The sequence below is a fragment of the Thermobia domestica genome, chromosome 1 (genome assembly GCF_964235325.1).
Source record: "Thermobia domestica chromosome 1, izTheDome1.hap1.1, whole genome shotgun sequence".
NCBI classification, from domain to species: Eukaryota; Metazoa; Arthropoda; class Insecta; order Zygentoma; family Lepismatidae; genus Thermobia; species Thermobia domestica.
Genome location: NC_137454.1, coordinates 295,663,442 through 295,679,007, shown reverse-complemented (window position 1 = coordinate 295,679,007; position 15,566 = coordinate 295,663,442). Strand labels below are relative to the sequence as shown.

The 15,566-nt window shown below is 34.6% G+C and overlaps 1 protein-coding gene across 1 annotated transcript in view; it reads right to left on the bottom strand.

The window, feature by feature from the left end:
- Positions 1-15,566, bottom strand: part of LOC145661515 (uncharacterized) — a 113,928-nt gene that overhangs the window by 24,833 nt on the left and 73,529 nt on the right. Inside the window, exons 5-9 of the mRNA XM_081726834.1 lie at positions 12,957-13,078; positions 10,269-10,385; positions 8,761-8,817; positions 2,159-2,219; positions 1,021-1,162 (exon numbers count right to left, since the gene is read on the bottom strand). Coding sequence (XP_081582960.1) covers positions 1,021-1,162; positions 2,159-2,219; positions 8,761-8,817; positions 10,269-10,385; positions 12,957-13,078 — 499 coding nt within the window. The remainder of the gene's footprint in view (positions 1-1,020; positions 1,163-2,158; positions 2,220-8,760; positions 8,818-10,268; positions 10,386-12,956; positions 13,079-15,566) is intronic.

Below are 15,566 nucleotides of genomic sequence, written 5' to 3'. Positions count from 1 at the left end.
TGTTTACTTCTTAGTATTTAATGCCCTCTGAGGCAACATTCAAATACAACTGTACCGAAGAATGTGCAATATTCATATCACTATAGAAAGATGAAATACTACTTTTAATGTACGTATGCATATATTCATTTCGTTTTCTCGCCATGTAAATCATCAGAAAAAGATAGAATGACTTACTATTACACTTCATATTGATATGAGTTAGTTGTCGATAAGACATATGACAGGCATAAAGAAACCAGCTCAGAAGCAAATGACGTCTTCCATATAGGATACGCCAAAAGTCCTTTCATTACCAGAACTACACATTTCGTCCCAAATTTTGTATGGTATGATCGTCCCAAATTTTGTATGGTATGATCCTTATTTTCTTGATTGTTATCTATCACATAAGCAACCCCGAAAACCATGGATTCGATACTAATATCGGTCGTTTTTGATTATCTTTACACGTGAACCCTTCCCAGCTCTCAGCCACCCTAAACACTATGGATTTGACACTAATAATGGTCATTTTAGATTATTTTTACACGTGTTTCCCTTCCAACTACTAAGAGTGTTCTACCTCCACATAAGTTTTTTCCAGATTGTAAGTCATATCTGTACTAAATTTGGTCGAATTTGCTCCAGGCGTTCCAAGATTATGCTATAAGATACATAAATAATTATACATTTCACAAAAATGAAACTACGTTAGAGAAGTATTGAAATTGACAAGCTTGACTGTATTAATGATGCATTTATAACAAAAGTTTGCAGACAACACGTTGGTAAGAAGTTCTCCTTGAAAACAAATATGAATATTTAGCCCTACAGCAGATCAAACTTTTTTTCAATTAAATGAGTTTTTGTAGTTTTCTTATGCCATCCTACATATTTAGGTGAAAAGAAACTGTTATTCATATTAACTTAACATTTATTGCCAGAATTTTTTTTTTTTTAAACTTTTTTGTTAATACGATTGATCATACACAGACATACAGAAACACAGAATAAAGAAGAAAGAAAATAAAAACGAACCTGCCGTTTTGATTTCCTGGGGGTGGCGCAACGTTTGTTGACCCCATTAAAAAATCCTCAGGATCACTCTCATACGGGGGCTCATCATACCAATGCGGGCCAACTACTGATCGTACATCATCGTCGTACATATAGGTGTCATCTAAAAACAAAGAAAAACAAATTTTATAAAGAACACTAGAAACCAAAATCCCTGTTTCTGATCTGCACTAGCCTATAAAATTCAGAATATCGTTCATCACTAAATTTAAATGAGCACGAAGATATAGACTTCTATGATCGATCAATATAAATGCATACTTCTAAAGAAATACAAACAATATTTCACCAATACCATTTTAGAGCTATATAGCTTTAATGACGGGAAATTATCAATCTCAATGATGAACTTCAGCTTAACTCCCTCTTTATTAGAGTATGGTAAATCCGAACATTCCTGTTTCTTAAGGAATCAACAGAGAATTTCAGTGATTAAAGATGAATAGTATGTAATTAGTCAGCAATACGTGTAATTTTAGGCTTTTTAGCCCACAAAATATGATATCCATTTCAATTGATAAATCTGATCAAATTTGGGTACTTCTTTCAAAACTTACCTTACTTTCTATTTATAAAATATGATAAAATAGTACTCTTTGGAAAATCTCAACTTTCTAAACTTACAAATGTAAAATAAAAAAACGCACTCTAAGATCAGCATTAACACACACAAACAAGAATTTTTGGAATAATCAAAAAAAGAATGGATCAAAAGATTGCAATCTTGGTCAAGAATTTTAGGAATGAAAAAAAAAAAAAAAAAAAAAAAGAGATCAAAAGATTGCGATCTTGGCCAATAATTAGTTTTTGGATCAGGGGCCACAAAATTTTTGAACGGCTCCTAAATCGAGTTTTCGTATTTTCTACGAAATAAGCACATCATACTGAGTTAAGTGATAGTTTGGGTTTGGCTACACTATATGTAGTTCTCTAGATACAAGGTGTACAAGAAAATTTTTGATTCAAATATACTGGATCTTTTGATCCAAAAAAAAAATGCTATATTTAAGATGTGATAACGATAACTGATATAATGCCAGTAATCTTTATAGAATGTAACTTTCTATTAAAGGTTGGAGTTAAGGAAAGAAGTCCTTACCATCACCTCCACGAGTTTCTCTGCCTATCTGCAGTAATCCCTGTCGAATATCTCGCAAGATCTGCAAAAGAATATTGCAGAGGTATTACATATTAATTAATATATAGCATACACAGTATTCTACATAAGAAATATTAAAATAAAGACAGACATAAAAGAAGTTACATTCTTTTATTTTTTAAATTTGTAATACTTGAACTCTCTATACTCTCATTGAATTTCAATCTTATGTAAATGTTATATTATTCTGCATGACACAAAGCTCTTAATAAAGCATTGTGCCGTATGTCATTTTACTATGACCAAAAACGAATATTTTGAGAGATCTTTGTATCATCTTATCATTGCATTGTACATAATTACAAACTAAGAATTTTATACTATTACACACTAATCTATAACAATTATTCTTATACAGGTTTTATATATGAGGCGTATAGTTTCTAAATCCGCCATCTCCTTCATAAACGGTTTCGAGAAAAACAGGAAAAACTGATAACTCAGAGATTATGTGAGATAAAATTTTCTTTTTAGAAATACTTTACTGCTTTCTGGACATTCATTATAACTACCAAATGACAAAAATCTCTCCCATCCCATTTCTCGGTTATTGCAGAAAGCAGTTTGGAGATGGCGGATTTTGAAAACAACTTTTGGAGATGGAGGACTTTGAAACAAACGTACTTAAGTTTTTTGGGGTTTATTTGCTTCCAAGTCATTACTATTATAATTTCTGATAACTATTTCAGAACAGAACAGTAGATGGAGATAAACTGAATCTAAACAACGATATTAACTTGTTGGGTGACATTATAATGTGCACAAACAAGGAAAAAAAATGAAGCTATAATCATAGTACGTTAGCTATTTACGGCCCCCCAGCCCGTTTAGAAATATCGTCTCCTAACATAAGCTTACTTAACCTCACCTCACTAACCTAATCTAACCCATTGGGACCTAACCTAACCTAACCTAACATAGCCTGGCATAACAGGATGGGAACTTCGGAATAAATGCCACCTTTACCAACAAGAAAAGGATTGAAAGTGATCTTTACACTGTTTTCAGATATAGTTCTCATCAGAATCATGTTCGAAACACTGGCATTCAGCCTAATCCTCATCTACACTTTCTTCTGTTGAAGCAGTCAGTCTCTTTTCAGCATCAACATAAATGGCTAAGTTTGAATTAGCACGCCAATTCTCCCCGAAGTGTTTCGTTAGGAGTTGAACAACATCTTGCAACATTTTTTCATTAACATCGGTCTTCAATTCATAGCATAGAATAGAATAGAATCGAGATGATGAGGTTTAGAAACACACTGCTGAGTGTAGATGGCGGCTTTTGAAGAATACCCTGAACTTTAAAGCAGTAATTGAGGGTGGAGGTGGCGACATTTCAAACAACTCTTTTCACCATCATGTAGGGCATGGAAAGGAATACCAGTAAATCTACTTAGCTCATTTTTTTTGAAAATTGGAGATGGCGGATTTAGAAACTATACGCCTCATATAAAAGCAGTAATATTTACAATCTACCTCGATCGTAGTTAAGGCAGTGCAACAACTCTACATAACCCATCATTTAATAGATTATTACACAAATACTTACGGAAATATACACAGCATATTGTATTTCAAAGAAAAGTTTATTATAATAAAGTGGAATCAAAATTCTGTCTTAAAATATATGGTAACGATGTTAAAAACGATTATTCCTGTTTAAAACCTAATTTATTTTAAATGTCTCATTACAAATAAGAATGATTCTAACTTTTTAAAAAGAATAAATGATAAATAAGTCATATGTTAACATACGGTCACTGCGTTCTCCAAGCACAGAGAAGTTGAACTATGGCACAGTCGAAGTGATCAATTGGGCTGAAGACAGACTCAAGAACATAATTGTTTCTGTATGGGCAAGGATTGGGTAGTATAATGGTTAACGCATCGGCACGGTAAACTGGAGATCCTGGTTCGATCAGTCACTAATTTCTTCTTTTTGATTTTAATCGAGTTTTATTTTATTGTTTTTTTAATATATTTTACTTTATTTATTTTTTTGGTGAAGAAAACTAAATTTATCTTAAAGATATATTGACTTACCATGAGAAAGACCATAAAGAAGAGGCATATGGATTTTGACCCAAAGCTTTCAACTTCCTGTGTCACGGTTATAAAGGTAACTAAGGAAGTTCTGTCGCTTTTTGTAGAGATCTGTTTCAATTCGCCTTCCCACTGTGAACTGAATGACAATGGAGATAAGGTGAAGGTCAGTTGTTGGTGTGGGTATATCCAACATACTACCTGGTTGGGGAAGTTCAGTTACACCATGAACTTGCGTAAGGACAGAGTGAACCTGGGACCTCCACAGAGCGTCGTCATACGGGCGTGTATGCTGTACGAGTTCAAACTGGGGTCAAACGCTGCTGTAGCGGGCGGAAGATATGCTAGGCCTTTGGTGAGAGTGTCGTGACTACGCGGACAGTGTAATGGTGGTTTAACAAGTTTGAGGACGGTGACGAAACATTCGAAGACGCACGACGTGCCGGAAGACCAACACACGTACAAAATGAAGATCTTTAGGCAGCAATTGAGGCGAACAGTGGCCAGACATTGAGGAACTTGGACTACAATTCAGTGTGAGTGGAGAAACCATTCTGCATCACCTCCATCAACTTGGGAAGCACTACAAGTTGGGTCGATGGGTCCCACATGATTTGGTCGATAGGTCCGGGCTAGAAGGCAGCGCGAGCAGACACTCTGTGTTTCTTTGCTGTCTCGTCTAAGGATGGAGCAATTTCTGGACAGGATGTTGATATGTGATGAGAAGTGGGTCCTGTGCGAAGCTCCATGGCGCAGTCATCATTGGTTAGCATCCCATAAATTGGTTCCAAAACAGCCGAAACCAGCACTGCACCAGAAGAAGGTCCTCCTCTGTCCTGTACTGTCAGCAATTGAGCCGTGTACAAGAAAAACTTAAAACTCTGGTGCCAGCACTTCTGAATCGCAAAGGGGTCCTCCTGTTACAGGACAATGCTAAGGCCTACATGGCTAGGATGGCACGGAACACCATTTTACGCTTTGGATGGGAAACACTATTGCATTTGCCACTCCCTGGACATTGCACCGTCCGATTATTACCTGTTCCATTCTTTGAACAATCATCTTAGAGGACGCCAGTTCAAATCCCTAGTAGAGGTGCAAAATGCACTTGATAACTTCTTCGCTTCACGGCCCACCAAGTTTTATCGCGATGGAATACATGGCCTTCCAGAACGTTGGCAGAAGGTCGTCGATGCTGATGGGGACTAGTTTTGATCTTCCAGGTAGTCTTAGGTGACGTATCGATGTTCGAAGTTGGTGAGTGAAAAGCGACAATCTTTCTTGGTTTTCTTTATATTATTAATCTTTTTAAAATATAAAGATGATTGCAAAAATAGATTTACAAAAATATTAACGTGCTTCAATTGTAAAACACGTAATACACACCATATATTATATATAATTGAAAATCACTATGCTTGTGACTGTAAATATCCTCAATCGCCCGACCGATCTCGATCAAATTTGTAACATCGATGAGGTTAGAGACTGGGCTAGTTTTAGGCTATTCACTTTGATGATAGAACTGAGAGGCGGGGGCGGATCACCCGATCTTGATCAAATTTTCAACATAGATTAGGTTCAGGTCTGGAATCATTTTTATGATTTAAATTTGACGGAGCAACGTAGGGAGGAGAAGAACAGGGAGATATATAAAAATCAATTTATATAAGACTGAAAATAACTATTTTTGTAACTTAATAGCTCTTGCACTATACCGATCTCAATCAAATTTTCAAGATACATGAGGTTCGGATCTGAAAACATTTCTGTAATTTCACTTTAACGGTAGATCCTAGGGGAGGGGGAAAGGAGGGGACGTATAAATAAAAACTAATAAAAGCTAATAACTTTTGAACCACTCAACCAATCTCGATCCAAGTTTCAACATATATGAAGGTCGGGCCTTGGGTGTTTTTTATCGTTTCACTTTGACGAGCCAATCTAAGGGAGGGGGAGATACATATGTAAAAAATTAAAATAAAAAATGACTGCCTTTGTGACTTCATCACTCTTGAACCATCCGACCGATCTCAATCAAATTTTCAACGTATATGAGCTTAGGGGCAGAGATTACTTTAGGCTATTTACTTTGACGATGCAACGTAGGGGAGGGGGACCGGAGTTTCAAAATGATCAAAAATGACATATTACTGTTGAATCCATAGTTTTCGGGATCAATGAGTGAAACAGTGACACTTCTGATGCTCTTTCGATCCAAGTTCAGTCCTGATAGTTGGGAAGGAGTCAATGTAGGGGAGGGGGATAAACATTTAAAAATGACCGAAAATGACTGATATTAGTGTTGAATCCATAGTTTTAGTAGTAGCTGAGATTAACAGTGACAATTCTGATGTCGTGTGCCGTAGCACGGAGGAGGAGGGGGAGCTATATATAATAATGATCGAAAATGGCCGATATTTGTGTCTAATTCATAGTTTTGGGATCATTCTAATGAACAGTGACATTTCCGTTTCGATTTAAATCCAAAATCAGCCCCGCCACTTGGGGGAGGAGGAAAAAGAGATATATAAAAATGATCGAAAATGGACACTATTGGTGTCGAATTTATAGTTTTCTGGGTCGCTTAAATAAACAATGATACTTTCGATCCCGTTTAAATTCAAATTCAAACCCACAACTTGGGGGAGGGGGAGAAAGAGATTTAAAAGTGATCGAAAATGAGATATTAGTGCTGAATCCACATTTTTAAGGGTCGCTGAGATGTACGGTGACATTTCCGATGTCATGGCCAGCAACATGGGGAGGAATGTGTGGTACTGATCACTACCTGGTAGCAGCGATAATAAGAGAGATATTATCGTTGAATAAAAGAAATATTCAATGTCCGAAAACGGAGAGATTTAATTTAAAGAAATTAGATGAGAGCCAGGTAAGAGAGGAATACAAGATTGAAGTTTCGAATAGATTCTCGGCTTTAGAAGATTCGGAGTGCACTAGTGTTGAGGGATTGAAATTAGAGATAGTATTAAAATTTCAGCAAAAGAAAAATTGAGACACGCGGAAATACATAGGAACAAACCATGGTTCGACCAGGAATGCATTAAACTAGCAGAGAAGAGAAAACAGGCAAAATTACGTTGGCTACAAAATCCGAATGAAATAACTACACAAAATTTCTTAGACATCAGGCGGGAAACTTAAAAAACTTTTAAAACAAAGAAACGAGATTTTTTGAAAGCTAAAATTAAAGAACTTGAAGATAATAGTAAAAATAAAAACATTCGGGAAATGTATAACGGGATCAACGAATTTAAAAAAGGCTATCAACCTCGTGCTTATATATTAAAGAAAGCTGACGGAACAGTTCTCACTGATGCGGATAGCATCTTAAATAGATGGAAAGATTTCTTTGACGATTTGCTGAACACGAAGCCAAAAATTAATGTACGTGGAGAAAAGGAGATACACACCGCAGAACCGTATATTCCAGAACCTAACAGAATAGAAATAGAAACCGCTATAAAGAAATTAAAGAAACATAAATTTCCGGGTGTAGACGAAATTCAGGCTGAATTAATTTTAGCTGGAGGCGAAAAATTGTGGAACAAGATACACAAACTCATTCTCCTTATCTAGAAGAAGGAAAAATTGCCACAAGAGTGGAAAGAATCAACATTGTTCCAATTCACAAGAAAGGCGACAAAACTGACTGTAATAATTATCGGGGCATTTCTCTTCTGTCAACATCCTATAAAATCCTTTCAAATATTCTACTAGCAAGATTGATCCCACACGCAGATGAAATTATTGGATATTATCAGTGCGGATTTAGACTAAATCGATCAACTATCGACCAAATATTTACCATTCGAAACATATAAAAGGTCGAAAATGACCGATATTAGTGATGAATATATAGTTCTTGGGGTCGCCAAGATGAACAGTGATACTTCTGATGCTGTTTAAATCCAAATTCAGGCCTGCATCTTGAGGGAGGGGGAGGGAAATATATAAAACTGATCAAAAATAATCCATATTGGTGTCGAATGCACAGTTTTCGAGGTCGCTCAGATGACCGGTCACACTTCCGATGCCGTGCCGCGCAACATGGAAGAGGAGGATGGGGAGATATATAAAAATGATCAAAAATGTCCGATTGGTTCGTAGTTTTTAGGGTCGTTGAGATGAAATGTGACACTTCGGATGCCGTTTAAAACCAAATTCAGTCCAGCAACTTGGGAGAGGGGAGATAATAAAATGGTCGAAAATGACCAATGTTAGTGTTGAATTCATGATTGTCGGGGTCACCGAGATGATCAATGATCTTTCCGATGTCGTTTAAATCGATGCCATTAGAAATACTTTTAAAAATCAAAAAGTCAATAAAGGCAGCAAATTTGGAGGAAGTCTACGATGGTAACACCATCATGTGGTAATTTGATGTGCAATGACCCACTTACTTACCTACAAAGTTCATATCAAAAAACAATAAGTTATATTATTCTATGATTATCTACTAGCGAAAAAAATCACCTCTTCATGTTCCTTATGAAATCGTTCTTTCTTCTTCAGTGCTTCTTGTAGCTTCAGCTGAAAATAATAATAATAATAATAATAATAATAATAATAATAATAATAATAATAATAATAATAATAATAATAATAATAATAATAATAATAATAATAATAAATAAAAGACGATGAACGTATAATCTGAAATGGATTCACACAATATATATATATATATGGTGGTACAAGATGTCTTTTGCTGCTGTTTCTAGAATGAAAATGAGACAATGTTGCTTATCCCTGTAATGATTCCACAGTAAAGAAAGCAAAGAAGGAAACAAAATACAAGATAGCAAACATGCTCATAACCGTATTAAAATAAGACAGTGCTACACCTTTTTCACTTCCATTAGAAGATGTGTGCACGGCAAAACTCAACATATAAATTATTTTATTTCATTTCAACACAATTGTAGTTTCTAATACGTGACGTCAAAGAACCTCCAGCCATTCACTGATGTTTACTTCAGCTCTACATATGCAATCAGAGAATTTTCGTTTCTTCGTTCGGACAAAGTGGTGCTTATCGTATGGCTAACAGTTAGGAAATTGTGTTAAGTCGAATTGGATGAAAAGAGTTTAAATAACATGTAAGCTAAACGAGAAATATGTGCAGCAATTATATATTATTGATTGAGTTCATGGGCAATAGCTTACTGAATTGATATTAGGAACATCTGTTTTATATTTTACTATGTGCTGTGTAGGATGACCAGCGCACATTATATTTGCAATGTTATGTATTTTAAAAAGTTTGTATATATGAAGTCTGCATCGAGTGTCTCTGCACATGGTTTCTTGAGGTTCTATGTGTTATAATTGTGTCTGATAGTGATAGTTAGGCACTGAATATAGAGGATATATTAGGAAGTCCACTGTAATACAAGTCCATTATAATATACGAGCCGTACATTACGGAAGTTATTGAAATATTGCGATACAAATTCATAGCATTGGTCGCGTTATTAATATGATCTTCTTGCTTGCTGTCCAGTCATTTGTATTATGAAGATTTGCTTTCAAATCGTAGTACTTACAATAACAATGTGAAGCATTTTCACAGATGAAGAGGTACCATATCGATGCATCATGTAATTCACCATTAGATTATTTTCTGCGAGTGTATGACAGACTAATACGGCGGAATGCACATTATACTGCATCGTCTTAAATATAAGTTCCATCATTTGAACCTAATAGAAGTACTATTATAAGTAGCACTAGGAATAACTTAGCATACATACAAATATAAAATCAAGAGTAAATTAATGACGCAAGTAACGACATTTGTACAATATTATACAACCTCAAAATGCCTTTTTATTTATTTATTTATTTATTTAAAAGCAAAACAAAAGCTTCATAATATACGTATCACAGCTCACTCAATTTTTTAACTTAAGAACACACCGAAACAATACTTTTAAGATCTATTAATCATACTTTCTCTGTTCAGAAAAACATATACTCACCCTTTCGATCGTTTCTTCGAAACTATTCGTTGTAGTTCCACCATTCATTTGCACGAAATGATATTGTTCGTAGTCTCTTCCATCCCCAAGAGTTGGCACGTTTTCAGCTGCATTTATCTAAAATGAAAATAAAATTAACGTTGAAAATTTAAATACAATTAAATTCATAGAAAGCAATATTACTAACTATGAAATAACATCATGAGAGAGAAATTACTATATTAAATTTAAAAATATTTACTAAAAAGAAAACTTAACTGTAAAATTCAGATCGTACAATTCAGTATAATTGTATGATTCACGATTCAAGAGCTGTTTTATAAATAAATGAAAAGGTTTTCACCTTATTTTTCCCTATCCTGTAACGGATTCATTCAAAAATCACTACTGATGAAATTTTTCCTAACTATACTGTCAGCATTGTCAAGATATAGGTAAGAAACTAACGACAGTATATAATTCCTGGTTCTGACTATTAATAGAAAATCAAACAAACTTGACTTTAAGGAATACGAATAGATACAGCAGGCACCCAATACATAGACGCAAATTCGGAACACACACACACACACACACACAAAAAAAAAAAAAAAAAAAAAAAAAAAAATGACATGGTCGAAAGATTTTCTTCGCAGCGTCCCAAATCTATATTTTAATAACAATGACAGACTTAAATGAATGTTTTATTAAATATCACAATGAAAAATGGTTATAGTATTAACACTGAAAAAATAGTTACATTACGCTGAAATGTCACTCAAAACTGACAGTATCACAATGGATGATACTAAAAACTGAAAAGGCATGCCTTTATTTCATATAACCAAGACGCTAATAAGTATGACGAAAATGAAAACACATCAAACTGAAAGATCATGTTTGTGATGCCAAATACAACGCTGTTCCAATATCAGATCTTATGGGGTCGCGGTGACTTAGTGATAGAGCGTTCACCTGGTGCATGGGGTTCTTGGTTCGATCCCAGCTCCTGCCAAGTGAGCTTTGTGGTAGAGAAACACCGTGTGCGTAGGTTTTCTCGGGGTTCTCCCGTTTCCTCCCACTCTCTTTATTCCTCCATTTCATTAATTTCTCATCATCACCATCTCCTTTAGCCTAGCCGGCATAACCGTTGGACATAAAACTTAAAGATCAGACCTTATGTAACACCTAAAAGATACAAAATACAATACTGTTAATGAAGCTTATAAAGTCTTCCTTAAAGAGACAAATGGACGCGAAATTGAATCATAATCAAATCATTATCTTGTATGCGCCAATATTTTATAAATAACCATCCTGTTTCAAGGATGACTTCCGCTGCAATCATACAACTTAGTAGTATAAACTTTTTGAGCTTACGTTTCGATGCGTAAACAGCATTTTTACTTATGTGAATGAAGTAAATGAAAATTTTTATTACAATGTAGAAAAGAAATTAACTCAAGAAGTTTTACGTTTATACTACTAGATGTGATGTGATTTCAGTGGAAGTTTCTTTAATACTGTTAACAAAGATGAAAGTCCGTTGAAACAGAGCGGTTATTCATAAAATATCGACACATACAAGGTAAGTATTTGATTATAAATCATATTGTCCGTAGAAAGACACACATACGAGACCTTTTTCATTCGAAGGAATCAAAATTAAAATTCGACCGTGTTGGAATAACATCACGACACTTACACAGTCAAAACTAATCATAGAGGAAAGAATATACTAATATAAGACTTTTATACTGCTAATATCTGCACTGAAAGAAATAACATGTTTTGTTTCACAAGAGTAATATACATAGTTGTTACATGTTGAATTAGTTCCCATCCCATCATATCCCCAAGAAAAAAACTTTTTTCTTATCTATGTTTTAACAACAGTGATAATACAGTCATCGAAAATTTGACGAATAACGATTTTTTAAAAATTTTTAAAATGAACTCATGAGTACCTTTTGAATTTATTTAACATAACACTAGCTTTCCTTGGATTATCTGTTGACACTTTCTAGTGATGTCATTATTCTACCTCTCAGTTACCACAAAGCACCGATCTCTTGCCAGTAAACATGCATACCTACACTACACATTCTTTCGTCAATAACTTTGGCACGAAGACGGGATTTTGTAAGTCTTCGATATAGAAAAAGTACCTAGAACTGTACTCTTAATTGGTTTAATTGTTATGAAGTGGGTATTATTATTATAGAAGAAGATACTTTCACCTGCAACTTCATACATATTTCGACTGTAATTTGGATAATCTTTCCCAATACCTTTTCTGTTCTTCGTATATTCACCTTTCAATTAATACAGCATTTTATTATTAGTTCGTTCTCAATCGTGAAAGTTGACTAGTTCATATAATTTCTTTTGTTTTTATACACTGTTGCTTCTACATTCCAGACTCCATTTAAGTTCAAGGACACGATAAGGAATAAGCATTAAAATCGAAGAATACAAAACAAACTGATCTATCACCTGAAGCTAAAATAAAAAGCTTTTACTGTCGAATTAGAAACTAAACTTCAGTGAGAAAAACACTTCATACTTTCACTGATGATATGAAAACCTACAGATAAGTGAAGAAATGTAATGTATCAAAACTTCTACACTGACGGTAATTGATCTTCCAGTGATGGAAGAATTATGATAACTGGTAAGGTAGAACTTAACAATTACTAATACAATTACCTTTTGAGCAACAGATTTGTTTTTGTGACGCGGTGATCCTTTGTCCTTGCGATGCGTTCGAAGACCACGCAAAAACCTCGTAAAGCTTTTCTTCTTAGATGTTTGTTGGGTTCCACTTTGCTCTGAAAAAATAAAACAAACCTCTAAGCACACCTACTACAACGAACTACAATGTAATCATTTTACAATCATATAAAACTTACCATATTGCGAATGCAATGACTTGCAGCTTTGGTTTATATTTTTTTAATATCTGGAATAATGTGCAACGAAGATATGAATACGATGCAACAGTTTCATGCATTTTTAGCCCAGTCTCAACAGCATTTCGTTTTTAAGACATGGATACAGGGGAGAAAAAAAAGCTATTTATGGCCATCCTGCACAATGTACTTCTAACAACCACATTCGAAACTTTTACTATTGTTTTGAGACTCTAGGAGCCTTCTCACTAGCTCCCAGAATCAGTTACGTATTTCAAGTGCAAATTCGAAATTAATTTCCTATAGAAGGTTGTTCGCTTTTTGGTTTTCTTTTCAAATATATTTTACATTTTTCTTTTATTTACAATGTGAACAACTAACTGAACTGTTTGTTTCTAGCATGGAAAGAACAGGTTTAAGGAAAATATATGAAAGGTATATTTCAATCATCTTTTCCACCCGCTTACGATGCGTATTTGAATCGAAATGAAAGAATAGAAACTCAACTCGAACAAAGTGCTATTTTCAAAAAATCCTTTCAAACGGTGCGGCCATTATTGCTTGGGAAAAATCTACTCTCTCCCTTAGAATATGTATTTCAATCCAAGTGTAAAGCTAACGATAAATACCCAGGTCAACCCAAATTATGCTTAAAAATTCATTTTAAACGCTTCATGTTCTCACTTTTGCCATTTTATGAATACAAAATAAGAAATCTTCGAAAATCCTGGGACACATCTCAACTTATTTATAACAAGGGTTTTAAATATCGAGTTCCATTTGCATAACTTGAATGGTTCGTGAGGTACATACTTTTGTCATGAATTTTGAAGGCCTTTACCCTTACACATTTTCGTGGAAATGACAAGATATAAGCTTGCCTCGAGTCGAGTGCTAATTATGCTCAAAAATTCACTCCAAACCAATTCATAACAAAAATTCACTGTTTTGTTATGATGAAACAAATAACGTCAATATTATTTTTATATAGCATAACACAGAAACTCTCTTCCCTTTTAGAAGCAGATTTTTTTAAAACGCCGAAGCACGTAGTCACTTATTTGTAATAAGGGTTATACATGAAGTTTCATCTTCCGAACACGAGGGGACCGTGAGATGTTCTATTTTTGGAATAAATTTTAAACACTCTCTTCCTCCTCTCTTAAGATATGCATTTTAATAAAAGTGACATACAAAAATTGGCTCGACGTAAATGTTATGATGCTATGTTCAGAAATTCATTTAAAATAGTTCAGCCATTTTCCCGTTATGATGAGACAGATAACGTCGATATGACTATAAAGAAAGAAAAAAGAAAGAAAAAAAAAACAAATTTTTTCCTTCCTCCCTTAGAAGCAGAATTTTGAAAACTCTGAGACACGTAACTAATTAGTTTTAATGAAGAGTTTATGTATCAAGTTTCATTTTCCTAACTTGAGAGGCTCCTGAGAGACTATTTTTTGCATCAATTCTGATCCCCTCCCACCCACCTCTCTCTTAGGATACGCACTTTAATCTAAGTGACATGATAAAACCCATTTGAGGAAGTACTAACTATTTTCAAAACTTCATTTCAAGCACTGCAACCTGTTTTATATATGTTAAAAGTTCCAGTTACGGTATATTTTATGTCTAATATATGTATTACCACGATATATATACAGGGTGAGTCAAAAGTCCTTGGACACCTGCATAAGTTTGAAAATCGACGGGAAAAGTAAAAAGTGATGATGGGAACAGAGGTTTGATGAGGGGCAGCAACTATATATACACTAGGGATTAGAGGGTAAAGGTGCTATGTAACATATTGTACAGTCCGCAGCAAAAAACCTGCAACATGAGCACGTAAGTTTATTGTGAAACTACGCCTAACAGTGCAGGGAATCAACATAACGTCTAAGTGGCACGAATCACACAAGGAGAAACATCGTCGTCCTCTTCTGTACACTCATTTTGGAGCAAAAGATTTCGTAGTTTCACAATAAACTTACATGCTCATGTTGGCACGTTTTTTGCTGTGGACTGTACATTCCGGAAAAATTGACTGTAATAACTATGTCTGCTAACACACATCTTTCATCATTTTCAAATCTCTTCACTGGAACGAGGACTTACTAAATGACATGTTATGTAGCATGACTAACATATAACACGTGCATGAACCGCTAGAATTCAACGTTTCAAAAAATGTAACATAACACCTTTATCCTCTAAGCGCTTCAATTATTGAGTATTAAATGTTAAATGGATTCAAGCTTTCTCCTCAAGTCATCTGTACAATATGAAATTATTAAAACAGTAAATTGTCCGGAATTCTAGGCCTATTACCTTGCATTATTAAGATCCTACCATCATATGGATTAAGATGCAAGTTCTAGACTTACATTTGATTAGTATTCCAGAATTG